At 39.2% G+C, this 15,114-nt stretch overlaps 1 protein-coding gene across 1 annotated transcript in view; it reads right to left on the bottom strand.

The window, feature by feature from the left end:
- Nucleotides 1-35: 35 nt before the first annotated feature.
- The window catches only part of LOC110983720 (carbonic anhydrase-related protein 10-like), a 32,369-nt gene continuing 17,290 nt past the window's right edge, over nucleotides 36-15,114 (bottom strand). The window contains exons 5-9 of the mRNA XM_022243208.2: nucleotides 13,564-13,656; nucleotides 8,267-8,339; nucleotides 5,960-6,114; nucleotides 3,213-3,399; nucleotides 36-3,099 (exon numbers count right to left, since the gene is read on the bottom strand). Coding sequence (XP_022098900.1) covers nucleotides 3,083-3,099; nucleotides 3,213-3,399; nucleotides 5,960-6,114; nucleotides 8,267-8,339; nucleotides 13,564-13,656 — 525 coding nt within the window. The 3' untranslated portion in view covers nucleotides 36-3,082. The remainder of the gene's footprint in view (nucleotides 3,100-3,212; nucleotides 3,400-5,959; nucleotides 6,115-8,266; nucleotides 8,340-13,563; nucleotides 13,657-15,114) is intronic.

The raw sequence follows: 15,114 nt of genomic DNA, 5'->3' as shown, positions 1-15,114 counted from the left end.
TTTAGTGATATCAATTCCAAAATTCATGCCAGTAATTACACTGTACACATTAAAGTTCCAAACTTTATTCCACAGGGAGGCAAATGTCGCTTTTCTGTATCTTTGTTGATACCAACATCTTGATGTTGGATGCGAGTCGTAATTCCGTAAAATTACATCAATTTCACAAAATACGTTAGTCTCAATTAGAAATCAATAGTAAATTTTATCTAGATTAATTCCCTACCCAAATTATGCATATTTCTTTTTCTCTTGATTCCGTTTGAAGAGACTGGTACGTTGAGAGACGAAATTTATCCTGAATGAACTTATTTTTCATTACTAAATTATCCAGTGTCATACCCCTTGTGGAATACTAATGTCTGATTTCTAGGTACATGTAACAATCCATAAATATTTTGTGCAGTCTTCGCCCAACCAGAATAGCATTTGCTCGTTACCTGATTTACATATAAGATTTACAACCATTGGAAAATCCACAAAATCTGCTTCCAAGAAAATGTATTTTTATCCAAATGAAATACCGTCTATAGTATCAACTTTGCGTGTATTTGGTGTACAACTGAACAGAAAAAACGCTACTCTTAAAACACTTGTTGATGCATAGAAAATTATTGCGCTCAGAACATATACACGAAATATATAAGAATTTCACTTTTTTTCAGCTGAAAAGAAGTTTCTATTTTCTAAACCATTACAGGAAAACATAATAACACATTAGAATTATGTTTTAGTACATATTCTACTCCAACTTGATCAAATCGTATGACAAAATTAAGTTTTATTGCTAACAACGTGCAAACAAAAGTATTCTATTCTTTCAATATACAGGATATCTATCGTCAAGCAAACGTATGACAAGAGGAAACCCTCATATTATTGATAGAAGCAAGTTTCAGGGCCAACTCATAAACGATTAAATTAAAGATCTATAAAATCACTCATCTTTATTTTACATTTTGTACAAAAGTTAACTACATAACACGGGTAACTGTATCTGCGCAGGGTTGTGGGTTCTTTGGGTCAAAGGTCAGTTCCACACTAAAGAAGAACCAGGGTATTAACTGAGAAGGGGTCACGAACAGCTACATAATTTGAAAGTTTGTCTCACCCAATGGGACATTTTGAAAGGGCCACAAATTAAAGGGAGGTACATGTATTTGGATCATACCAATATTGTCATCATCACTAGCATACTTTACTGAATTCTTTATTAGTTCCGAATGTCTGTTACATTTGCACTACACATTTCATTACGTTGCAATTACAGGCAGGTCTTTAAAGATGTTGCTCCGTTGTTATCAGACCTTAGTTGTTACTTAATTTCAATTTTAACAGATTAAGGCGACTCTGATCTATTTCTAATTTAATGAGAATTACTACCAGTGTAAAGGTCGGTTCAAATTTTGCGCGAAAGCGAACACAAACGTCAGATAAAAAAATCGCATGCAAATTCGTAAAAGTCGAACACATTTCAACCCGATCAAAATTTCGCTGAGATTTTTTCATGACGTCGAATGCGCTTCGCTTTCGTATTCGCCTGCAGGATGAACCGGCCTTGAGGAAGATAAGCCTAAATTGTAACGCAAGTGTTGTGCAGCAGAGGGATCCTGGGATGAATGTTGGGCCAAAAGCGAACACCCCAAGACACCTAATTTTTCTCAATACCCGCCACCGAATTATTCATTCCCAAGCGACTGTTTTGACTTACTTGTGCAACCTGTCTTTTCAAGTGCCCTTGCACATACTGGTAGAAAACCAGTTCGGGTGCGTGGTTGTGTGTGTGGTTGGGTGGGGATGCTTCCCTCTTGGTGTTCCCTCCATGGAGAGGTTTTGCATCCAAGACAACCATGTGCAGCCCACCTTCCCCTTATGCCTCCTTCAATATTGGAAAGTGAAACAAGTGTTCCCAACGCTACTGATGTGCCCAGAAACTGCAACAGTTGGGCAGCTCATGATATTTCATGCATGCTGCAATGTTTTTTCAACACTGCGAGCAGTACTACAAGGTGTATCACATGTTACTGTACACATTACGTATATGCAAGGTATCCTCCCCGGCTACCTGTATCGCCATAGGTAATCTAGCTCACCCCAACTTCCTGTCATGACCTTGGGCCATGCGATGAAAGGAAACACGCCACCTCGTTGTCCTCCCGTTTGCGTGTCACCAGGAGAATTGAGCTTAGCAATCTCCGCGAAGATAATGGAGAAATCAGGTATGTAAGAGGATGAAGACCCAAGACGCAGACGATGAGGATGAAGAAGAAGTGGTTTAGACGCAGATGAATGGATAGAGTGATGAGAAATGAGTACAGATGTTGGATGGAGAAGATACAAGGACGGAAGGTAAAGATTAAAGTAGATGCTTAAGAAAAGACGGACTGTCGAGTTGAAAACAATCTTGTCGACAGAAATGTGAAGATTTTCTGACATTCAGATACCTGACTCGCCATCACACAGTTTTACAAAGCTTTAATTTTTTAACTCATGCATAACGCCCACGTGATACTTTCTGTCAATCATGCCATTTCGGATTTTTTTTACACATGTACATTTATGTGTACATGTATATAAAGTGATTTCAAACTGTTTTTCAATGACAATTTATCAGTATGATTTATCAGTATGTTTACAAACTCTTAGGATTAATTTAAAACCCAGTGCAGACAGAGGGAAAATAATTATCGTAATTAAAATGAACACACTTTAAATCTGAAAAAAATACGTAGTTAACATTTTTTTATATCAAGTGGTCATCAAACCTAAACACATGGCTTCATCCAGTAACTTGGAGTAAGACTCACATGGAACCTCAAATTTATCTTCACAAGGTAAACGTGTAACTTGTCACTGAACGCATAATTACACCTTCCTGAACCACTTAATCAAGCTTTAACTATAAAGTAATATCTTAAGTCACCCTGTAATCAAATTTATTTAGAAATAAAAACTTTAGAAAAGGAAATTAATAGCTTGAAATCCCATCAGGAAATTAATACATGACGACTCCTGAATAGAACTTCTGGAGTCATCTCCTAAAGTTATGGAGTGTTTTCTTCTAATGGTCGGCATTCCTCGGTCAAGGGGTTGTGTTGACTGGAAGAAGGAGAGAGAAATATTACTACAATTTGTTGCTCAGCTGAAGAATCCATTGTAAGCAACAATTTACATGTATTCTATTTCTGTTTTAAAACCTGTGATAGTTTTACCTTTATATTTGATCTGTCTTCTTGATTTCGGGCAAGCCTTATCAAACTCCGGGTCCTCCACTCTCTTGGCGACGTTTGTTCTGATTGCTCTCCGTCCAAGAGGCTGGAGCGGTCGAAAAGTATTCTGAAATGGCCGAAATGTTTCGTCGTCCTTGTAGTCTCTAACCAACTCTCGCAAACTATTTAGCTGAAACAACGAAAACAGATACCGTACACTGATTGTTGAATTCATTAGTCTGTTTGCAAGATTACGGAAAGATAAAGTTAAAAAAAAATTATTGCCATCAGTTTACTTGACAGCTTTTCTGGCTGCTCAATTTGTACAGTATTACGAAAGTTCCTATTGGCGGGATAATCGCAATTCTTTCGCAGAACGCAATACGCGATTGGTGGCTACAAATCTGCCAGCTGCTGAACGTATGGAGCAGACGATACCTTGAATGTGCGGGAAATTCCACTGCCAAAAAGTATGCGCGCGTGCGGTGAGACAATTTGCATAACAAAGGAGTATACCAACAGCGCTGTCGCGTGTACTTCAAAGACGGCGACATGTTTGTGGTGTTCTCCTCAGCAATGAATGGATTTTATCTCTAGCAACGACGAAATCAGATTTTAAAAATAAGGCAGTTTCTGTGTTTTCATGTACTTGCACTGAAGGAGATATCAAGTGAGATTTATTGTCGGCCTGTAGGCTACCACACGGCGAAACAGAGCAACCTTTCGAACTGTGGGCCTACTTGTCTACTGGACAGAATTCTACAGTATACGCGACGTGTAAAGAAACCAACATCTGAACGTCGAGCAAACCGGTACCTCACGAGCAGGATTTCTGTATTTTTTTTCCATGTGGCGCATTTATACAGGCCCGGAAACAACGGGAGATAGTGTGTGTCTGAAAGGATTTCGCTAGGATTTTTATAACGGGCATTTTGCATGTTTTGGAGGTCAACAACCCGGGCCGGACGGGACGATGCACCACTGGTATAAGCGGTAAGTCTTTCTTTATACCAGGCAAGATATGGGACGGAGGGTTACCCCCCTTACATGTCCAATCCCTATACACACTCTAGACCATTGTAACCTGACACACACTCCTAGAAGTCTGTAAAGAATTCCTGAGATTCCAATCTAACAATGACCAACAAAAAGACGGGGGGGGGGTTCTCTCCGTCCCTTATCTTGCTCTTAAATGTCTTTCCTTGTATTCTGTAATACAGGTATTTTCAGATACTTCCAAATATATAAAGCACAGAGTATTTTCAGTCCTAGAGGTTAATTAGTCCTTGGACTATACCTCTTCCTACGGCTTCTGTGGATAAAAATGTCAGATGAATAATTGTATTAATTATCTGATTATTTTTAGGGTGGTTAAATTTTGGTTGAACTATACGAAACTGAAATTCAGAATGTTGTCTACTGGTTTGGACAAACCTGCAAAACTGGTAGCGTTGTAGTGGTGTCCTAATCCCTCTTTGTTTTAAATGTGGGGCAATTCGCGTTTCTCAAGTTTCTGTAGCGCTACAACTTGTACAGGAAATTTTGTTGTGGCATTGATAGCAACTTGAAAAACTAGGACGTCATCAGCCATGCACTGGGTACGTTGCTTGATTGTTAAATTCGTACGCTATTCACAGTATGCGCAGAACATGGGACGACATAAAAATGCATTTTCTGCCAGAGTGCTCGCTGGTTCAGAGTGTAATTTTTACTTTGTTAAATACATATTGTGTTCCTTTTTCGTTTTCTTTTTCGAGGGAAGTTTTCAATTATAACGCAATATTATGTCCGTTTTTACATGCTAGCGATTTTGAATCTCTAATAAAAATCTCTGAAGTTGTCGGGCTGTCCCATTTAAATGTAGCAGACCGAAGCGAATTGAAGCGACTGCGCGGCCATATTTCACTATTCAATACAGTGGCATTAAGTCTCCAGCTTTAGCGCCGTCAATGAATGCACTTTAGTGAATGGAATGAAGTTGAGGGCCATTGCATTGAATATCCTAAGATGGCCGCGCGGTCACTTCGATTCACTTATAGGCAGTAACTGCTGAGCTGCCTATCCAGTGTGTCCAGTTCGTAAGTGACTTCATCACAAAGGCGGACGCGCTACGATTTGCAGGTTCCCATTGGACAATCGCTGAAGTTGCGCGTCAACTTCCGGTTCCATGTACACGGTGATCAATGCACGCAACCCATACGTGCTGTACATGTGCAGTGGGCCTGGTTTAAACTGAAGTGACGTCACACTTACGTTTTTCAAAATGGCGCCGCCCGTGGTCAGCATGTAATGCGCGCCAGCTAGCGGTTCGCATGTATCACACTTTCTGTTTTTTATTGCATTAATTTGCCTTGCCCCAACTCATAAAAAATCATACATTTCAGCAAATATATCTTAGCAACCGAGTGGTCAATTTTCATGATCAAAGGTACTTTTGCAATGTGTTTGATGAAACGTTTTAATGCCATTGGTATTTTATAAAAAAAAAATCAGTTTTTAATTTTTTTTAAATCCAAGTCCCTAATATCGAAACTGTGACAGTATGTGAGTTTACTGAGCACAACGCTCTCTGAATTTATAGTCCCGCTTCTTAATAATTTTTAATAGTGGTACTATATTTATGTCGGATTGTCCCGAGATTTTAGGTTGAGCACCAATCTAAAATGATGACTGAAGTGCCGGAGTGAAAGTGTCATCAATTTGTTTACAGTATCACTTCAAGTCGTACCTTTTGGATGTAGAGGCCTCACCTGATATCTGCTGATACGTAAAGGTTTATTCATTATAATCCACGTAACTGTCTCAAAGCATCCAGGTATCGTCAAGGAGCCCTCGTAGGTCAAATATTCAAATGTCCTGGGAAGTAGCTGTTTTACGTTAAAATTTGTTACGTTCACCTCATCACCTACGGGAAAAATAAAAGTCATGCTCTGTCATGTTTATACCGCAAGTAGAATTAATTAATGATTGGTCGCAGCTTTTTTTCCACTTTGTACACGAAAAACAACGGGTCCCTATTGTAATGTTCGAGTTTTTCATTCTGAAATCAGCTTTTTAAGAAACAAATATTACACAAAACTTTCAGCGTGTTTTCTCACGGTTTGATAACAAATATACACCACAGACGGAAAACGTTTTGGTGATTGACTGGTGAGGCTCTCGTCTTAATTGGGCCGTTGCCTATGAATACTTCAAGTTACAGGCCAATTGCTTCGCCATGGCAACTGGTAAACCTTTGGTGTCGATTCAATACATGTAATACGAAATAATTCCACGACTACTGGATCAAAGTACAAGGTGATGAAGTTTGTTTCGTTGAGCGCCCTCTTGTGATCTCACTTCTCTTCCGGCAATTTTTTTTGTCCTACACGGGCTGGATTGACGTGACGGAAACACAAACTGTGGCAAGATCATTGTTTCACCCACAATTTCTTGTGAATGACTTCACATAAAACTGTGTGTCGAATGTAATTTTCATATTTAAGTTTCTTCTTTTTGTGTAAATTAACGTTATTTTGTTTGAATTTATCTCAAACTACTCTTTGCTATAATTCAAAAACCTGGAAATAATAAGGTTTCAAACCTCAATAGCATTTCAACGATTAGCGACGTAAACAGGCAGATCCTGCTTTATATGATAAAGCCTATAAAATGTCTCACATCGGTGCACTCCCTAACCTTGACTTGTTAATCAAATGCTTCAGGAAATGTAAACAATCTATGCGAACATCTTCAAACCTTCGAGCAGGATATCTTCACTCCGTCTTAATTTCCATCTCACCTGGAGACTCAATATTTTACAGCTTGTAAGCTAATCTCTTTTACCGTGTACAAGGAATGGCTTCATCGGGATCGAGGACACATTTGTAATCACATGCTCGCTTCGGCCCATAAGGATTGACGAAAATGTAATGCTCCAGTTGCTGCAGATCTGTTATGCGTGGTTTGAGCCTTGATACCCTTAAGTTTGTGGTCCCTCCGGCAGCTTGTATATTATTTAAACTTAAAAGTCTTAAAACGATACTTTAATTGAAGAGCTTTCACGGATTACGTACGGTCTGTGTTGGATGTATTTCCTTTCGTGTACACAGAACACATGAAATTGTGGTTAGACTAAATTGATTTGGGATCTTGTTGAAAATAATGAAATTTCAACTTACATCTATTCAAGTTCAGTACATAAAAATATGCGTTGTGCTTTGGTGTCTTATTTGTCAGTGCACAATGCCAAGTACTTGTTGATTCTTATTGCAACACCTAAATTTAAAATGCAACTCGTCTGCGTGGTTAACCAATGCTTAGGTATGAAATCTATCCTGGAAAGATAAATACTAACAGGGTGCCATTTTCGTCGTCACTCCATTTTCGTTTCCACTCTGTATAAGACGGTGCGGAACTGGGGGAAATGTGAGACGTGCCACAGCCCTTGATTATGTGGGAAATTAGTCAAACTGATGTTTTTCTGCGTTTTTCTTCTTGTTCCTTAATCGTAATTTCTTGCTGTAATCCTTAGCTCTCACGTCACGTAACAGGCGGCGATTTCTACTTCACGCTTCATCAATATAGTATCTTACTCCTTGTACCCATATCGGGGCTTCTGAACCTTTCACCTTGTTACTAGTGATCATCTCCCATTACATCGAACTTTTTATGCTGCGATTTCTTCATCTTATCCTAGTTCAAGTTAATTTGTAGCCGTAACGGATAAACGGTGGAACATTGCTCTGGCAGAGCAAAGAAAAAAAATCCACCTGGTCGGATGCAGATCGAAACATCACCAAAGTAACGGTAAAAAAACAACTTTCTTTGCTCCACAGAGGTGTAATTTTATCATGATTGGGGCTTATGATGTTACGCAGTCTAGTGCAGTGACTGAAAATCCATTTCCTGAAATAAGCATCCTAATTTTATTCTAATCGTCCAATCCTGCTGAATGTTTTCCTAGAAAAGGCGATAATATCCTGTGATGATTTATGAAGATGGAATAAATTTTATTTCGAAATATTTGTCAGAAACCGAGAGAGGTTAAATCTGCACTATCAAGACCAAAAACCTACCTCGATAAACGATATCTTTTACTACGTCAATTGCTGTTAATTTGCTGAGACCTCGACTTGTTTCATTCCAAGGCTGCAACAAGAAAACAAAAATAGTTATCTTGTTAGCAGAAATTGTTCAGACATTGTAGTGTTCCCATCAATTGAGTTTACACAGTCTTTTGTTTGCCTCATAGCTGAGTGAATTGGTCTTTAATTAACATTCACCCGCACTAATAATTTCAAACTAAACCGTCCAACCACCATGCTTCTTCTTAATTCGCTTTCTACTCGACTCACAAACACAAAAGTATGTAATTCTTTTCGTACCACTTTGTTTTTAAACTTTCCTCAAAATATGACAATATTCCAGCATAGTTTTGCTCAATATATCTTAATTATTGCCAGACCCATCTCTGAAGGCTGGTCCTTGAGCCTTCGACCTCCATGCCGAGTTCCTTCATGCATGCTCTGTCATTTGTGGATGATAAAGATACCCATAACGATCGATTGCCGTAATTAGGAATAGCAGACGAATCGCGCTCTCTGTCCTAAAAAAGCGCTGAAGAGCCCTGGTTAGACATGACGTTGACTGCATACCAACAGAAGTCTCTATTTGGTAAAGAAATAGCATTTTGATGGATTTGACGGCTGTAGCTACATTGATATTTCTAACACGCAACTCAATTTATATTTGTTTATTGGCATTTATTGGTCGAGGATTGCAATTTGGTAATGGAAATTCCTCGGGAAATTCGAGGTCAGTGCTCCAAGGAATACTGCTGTTTCATTCAGATAAGCAGCCAATAACGCAGCTGGTGCTGGGCCTTCGCCACTATTAACTCAAGGTGGAGGAATTAAGACAGCGACGCATGCGCCATTTTGCTGATAATGTAAGATGCGGTCCCTAGTGATGGGAGACAGTAAATTCTCATCGGAGGTAATAGGAATTCCATGCGATCCCCACGACACTCGCCTCGCTTCACCGACACGGGCCCAATTAGTGGACCGTAAATCGTCGCTGCCTGTTCGCAAAGAACAACATACAGCGTTTGCTCGTCCTGAACTTTATAACTTACGGGGGGGGGCGTTGGAGGACGGGGTTGGAGGATTGAAAAATGCCAAGTGGTTGTCATGGTCGCGGAAATCGTTTCAAACTGTGAAGAAAATGAACATTTGGTAATAAATCCCTGGTCACAAAGTCAAAGTTAAGGAGCTGTCAGGGTCTTGTTGTCGGTAAAGGGTTCTTCTCGAAAGTTTCTAATCTAAATGATTCCCATCCATCACAGCTTCAGGCATGTGACCTGTTTGAAGTGAACCCACCCAGCCTTTGAAACTGTTCCGAAAGAATTCCATCCATGTTATCAGTTGCTTTGCCAAACAAATTTGTATTACGTATGATATGTGTGCTAAGCTAGGATCAGGTAGAAACAGCCACGAACTGCTGAGTAAATTTGTCACCGTGGTAAAAGCACAGGAGTTTTATTTTAGTTGCTTATCGATATAATCATTTTCTTTGCTCTTATTTCTTCGTCTTGGCCACACTTTAAGAAAAAAAGTCTGCATGATTTTTTTTTAATGTGTTTACGTCCAAACTGCGCAATTGGGCTTGTAATGATAGACGCAGTGCTCCTATGTAAACACCGAAGATGGTAACTGATACATTCCCTCTTCTTGATGTTATGTAAGAATAATTATTGATTGGTGTTACAGCTAATTGAATTTTAAAAAGCACTTATCGAACATTCCCTGTCAATGGAGTGTTTCTGGCTTTGTTTTTAAGCACTGTGTCCCATTAACGGATTAGTTTCCCCTCTGTTTGTACAAGGTGCTTGGCCGAGGGAAAGTGAGGTGAAACAGACGTCATGAAACCATGCATTTGACGGCACGGTCGACCGTTTTGTCAGAATGTTCGTTTTCCAGCTAGTTCATCTTCGGTCTCTCTTTATTATGTTTTTCATGGGGACAAAAAGCGGACCCCATTTATCGTGTTAATTCTGGCATTTGGGCGTCCTATTCCGATTATCACGAAATCAACATACACCATACACGATAATGTCCCATGTATAAGTGAAATTCCAAGCCTCTGCCGCATTTTCAGATGAACCAATGCGTCAGTGAATATACAGTATGTGCCCATATATACATTTCACTGCACTCGTTTCTCATTAAAAAAGCACGTTTGTTCCTTCATGACATGCCTCCATGACTCTTCGCCCTCCTAATTTGACTGCGTCCATGTCTTGGATGTTTACACGACGAAGCGTGCTTGACCCAGATACGGCCGTGATACTCTACGTCACTCCCTCAAGATGGTCCTTAAACGTGGATGCCTTTCCCCCAGTCTTCGACTGAAGACAACAAAACACAGAAATGTCAAGGCGAGAAAGTGGAATTCAAGAAACACTTGAAGACGGTGGGCATCTTCCTTGCTCAAGCACCGTTGTGAAGATTCTGCTCAGTAAACACATCAGATTTATTTTCAGTAAATACTCCAAGTCTGCTGGAGTGCATCATCTGCCATCGTCAGTGCAATCGAGACGTGACCTTCAGTTTCCAAACGCACCTTCAAGGAGATTGTCGTGAATGCTGCCTCCTTCAAGGAGTCACTGGAGCGAAGAGGATGGCATTTGCTGGAACATCCTATATAATATCTCGCGTGAATGCCCGTTAATTGATTCTGGTCGTGTAACCTTTCCTCATTTCACACCCTTGTAACTAGTCAATACGTGCATCTGCATCATAAGATGAGGATGACACTGCATGGCCCAGTGGGCAGACAGATCACCTGGGTAAAGAACTGTGAGGCAGTGTTTTCATTTGCTTTGCTATGATTTCATGCACAAAGTGCAAACTTAAACTGAGCTTGTCGGCTGGATCCATCCATCCATGCACAATTTACAACCCCAACATTTGTTACATGAATCTCCTTGTCAATTAAGATGGTGGTAACTGTACCTTCAGAGTTACACATCCATTCATGCGTCACGTGCAGTAGCCGTATTCGGTTTGATCTCCAGATCCTACGGATATGCAGCATGGTGGCCTTTAACTCGTTTGTACAAAGTAGCGAATTGAAATGGTAAAAAGTTCTGCATTTAAGACAGAAGCTCAATAATGTTTTTTTTAAACTACCAACATCCTTTTGTCATTAATATGTGTGAATGTTGGAATAACTTCTCACAACCTAAACCGTATAAATGTTGTGAACACAGACCAGCTACAACACTAAATTTATTAAGCACATAAAAGTTAGCTTAGCTAAGCAGATTCTAGAGATTTCATTTGTGTTTCCTAAGTTCTTTTTTTTCATATAAACAATTCTCGGCTTGTATCATGTTTAACACAGAAGTGGAAGTGGAATGTACGACTAGCCCCATCCAACTGTCGGCAACACTGCTTTTCATTTGATCTTCCATTCGACTTTGAAATCAAATGTGTTAAATTCACCTCTCTTCTCATGCCGCGATGTCCTTTATTTCAATCACCCCTTCAAACAATATTCGTGTACAGTCCTCGAATAATAATTATTCAGGGTATTGGTATTTTAGTGTTCATTAAAGCTGCAACATGCAACGTTTATTATTTTCGCCCACAAGTCCTCTAATTGAGTGCCAGACTTAACACATATTGACCGCTCTGACCACTCTCGCTTTTGTCAAGATAGCCCAGCATTAATTGTGTCCGGTTCAATGCATTGATTTTGTTTAGGAAAGTCTTTGCCTCAGCCTAGAGATCACAAGTACATTAACCCTTCACTGACCAGTGTTTTCACTTCACCATTAATTATTCCCTTGGAATTTCTTTGCATGAAATCTGTACTTGAAAGGTGAATTTGTGAGGTGCTTCAATTTGTGATTTATTGCAAAAGGGATTCACATTAAGAACTTTGAACAAATCTTTCCAAATTGATGGCGGCCATAATGCGGACAAATTCTCTACGGGAAAAGTACAGGCATTCCGCAATCTTGCGACACCGGTCAATAGATCGCGCGGTACGTTCCCAGTAACAGTACGCTGAAATTGAGGAGATGGTAAAATGTCATAATTCGTCCGGTAGATTGTTCGCAATTGGGATCATGTTTCCCTTTCGGCAGTAACGGGATCTAGAACCCATTGACTGAAGAGAGATTATTTTCAAACGCATGACACCCAGGGATTATCGCTTCACCCTGGATGTGGCTCGAGAAATAATTTACAACAACTGCTAACCTTTCAACGCGTCTTGGGAGTCTCTCAGCAGTACTGCTATTGAATTGGGAATAAACGTAAAGGACTTCGCTCACAGTCTTAGCTATTTTTAAGAAAATACCATTGTAGTTTTGTGCTTGACGTTATAGAATACCTTGAATTAGTATCTGCATCATCAACCCTTTTGAGAACAATAATGCGTTCAACAAATTTAACCTTTATTCCATGGGGTTTTCAGGACGATTCATTTACCGAGTCTAAATTTCACCTGAGGCATACCTGCCATCGATTTCGTACACAACATTAAAAATTGCATCTGCAGTGGGAAAAAGCACTTCAGCAAAATGCATGGCATTTATGAATTTGACATTTTATCGTTGCATGGACCGGTCAGTCGAGTGCACTTTACTGAACTGATTCCACGACGCTTCATATTTTGATCCGGATCTTAGCACTGATATGCAGCTTCTATATGGACCTATATCTAATCAACATCGAAATCCAATTTTAAAAATCGGAAAATGTGCCTCAGGTGTCTTAATTGAATTTCGTAGGTGCAGAGGCAGTATATCCAGATTTTCACAAGTTCTCCGTGTGAATTTGGAGGGGAAATATATTTTACATGTTAACACTCTCCTTCCCATGTCTACCCTAAAACACGAGTAGATGCCTTACTCTCAAAATAGTTCCCTCGTGAATTGTCACAGGCAGTATTTTTTAAAAATTGTGTTGCAAGAATTATTTTTAAATCTAGACTTGTTCGGTATATTAAAATACAGTAAAAACAGTACAGTAAGAAATACAAAAACATCTCTCATTTCTTTAAAAATCGTGGAAAATAATTTTGATGTGATTTAATAGACTGTTAAAATGATGGCACTGTTTTGTGACAAATATTGACATGAGGCCGTCTGTTGTGAAGGATGCAGCTGTACAATTGTCGCACCGTATAGTTCATGCCAATAAAGCAGATATGTTGGCGGCTACTGTAACTTGTAACGCATGTTGCTCGTTTCCTTAGATCTATTCGCTATAAATAGTTATAAAAAAGCACGGTCACTTCAGAACAATCCATGTCTAAAAGTTCGGTCTAAGATAGGTGACTTTACAAATTCAAGTGTACTTACTAAAACGAAAATTCCCAACTTGACAAGCCCTTGTACTGATTCCTCCGCCTTGTCGTAAGAACCATACCGCTCATTATAAAACGTAAGTTGAACCTATAAAGGAAAAATATACAGAATTGATTTTGAAAGCACATTGAGAAAACTTGCATGCTTGAGGTAAAATCATTACTGTGTGAATTTCAGTCAATGTAAAGTGTTTGTCAGGGATGACAGTACATTATGGACGGAAATCTCTAGTGGCTTGATGCTTAAATATATGAAAAAGCTTGATTATGTAGATTATGTAGATTCTACCTCTGCTAATTCTATCGTTTAATTACATATACGTAAAAGCAAAACAAATTTTCCGATATCAGTCGCTGACAACCACGCCATCAGTATTTGCTTCAAATCAAAGGAGCTCTGTGATATTTGCTAACTAGTCGGGCATTTGAACAAATTGACATTGTAAACTGCGTAGGCATTGTCAGTATTGTATTAAAGAAACTCAGTCCCACGTCATGTCAATGAAGGTAAATTTAAATGATGGATTTTCGTTATTTACTTTCAAAAATCAGTCTGCGGTTTTGTTCAAAACAAATCACGTTTGTCCTAAAGGTCGCACCATACTTAAGTTTTCTAGTTGCATAGAGAAAAGTGTAATGATATAAGTAGAGCGTCACAAAAATGACCCCTGTAATATTAAGCCGTGAAACACCAGCTTTTTCGGCAGGCATTCCATAAAGCAAGTTTGTTAGATATCTCTTAGTATTCAGGTCGGACCCGCTTTCCTTTGAACTGTATATCGCAAGCATCATCCTCTCCAGAGCCCGCCGTATTTACAAAGTACTTCGGCGCTCCGAAATTACCTTCCACCTAATTTCCGAGAGTGTCGGCTTCCAGATATCCGCGCATCCGAAAACAGATGCTGAATTCTTGATTAGTTCGGTGGAGCTTTTCAAAATCATGAAAGTCATTTTCTCATATTTTCTTTTCATTTCGCGTGGTGTTTGCATTTCGTGTGTTTAGATTTCCCTTATGAATTCAAACGCCTTCGTAAGATTCCATGGTTTCCTTCTGAAACATGGAATATATGTTTCCCAAAAGAATCTGGTGCGTTTCACTAAACATCTCACATCTGCCTAGTACAGATCGTAAATAATGAATCTTTTGTCGCATAATCAAGTGTCTTCATTATGACCTCGTGTTTTAAAAAATCGCTCCCCTTCTTATTACGTTCATTTGAGATATTACAATGAACTTCTGCACAAATCACCGACCTGAGTGTCAAAAGCATTGTTGTTAAAGAGGATCATATTTCCAGGTTTTCTAGATTCTTCTTGTTGTGGTGTAGCTTATTAACATTTGAAAATAGGTTTATTGGAGACAACAAGGCAGAAACTTCATTTACTTCGGTTATCCGTGTCTGTTTTTTCCCATTCAAACTGTTTTTTGTTGTTGTTTTAGAAGTTTGTTTTCGAAATTCTGTGGTTAGTATCAGTCTCCGCTAACGGGTCGTGACACCTTACGCTGACGTACTTTGTTCCCATTGACAAAAATAGGTTAATTCGA

Source organism: Acanthaster planci, linkage group LG02 (assembly GCF_054643075.1).
Source record: "Acanthaster planci isolate LZ-2023a linkage group LG02, COTS_SCS, whole genome shotgun sequence".
Lineage (NCBI taxonomy): Eukaryota > Metazoa > Echinodermata > Asteroidea > Valvatida > Acanthasteridae > Acanthaster > Acanthaster planci.
This window is presented reverse-complemented; position numbering and strand designations above follow the sequence as displayed.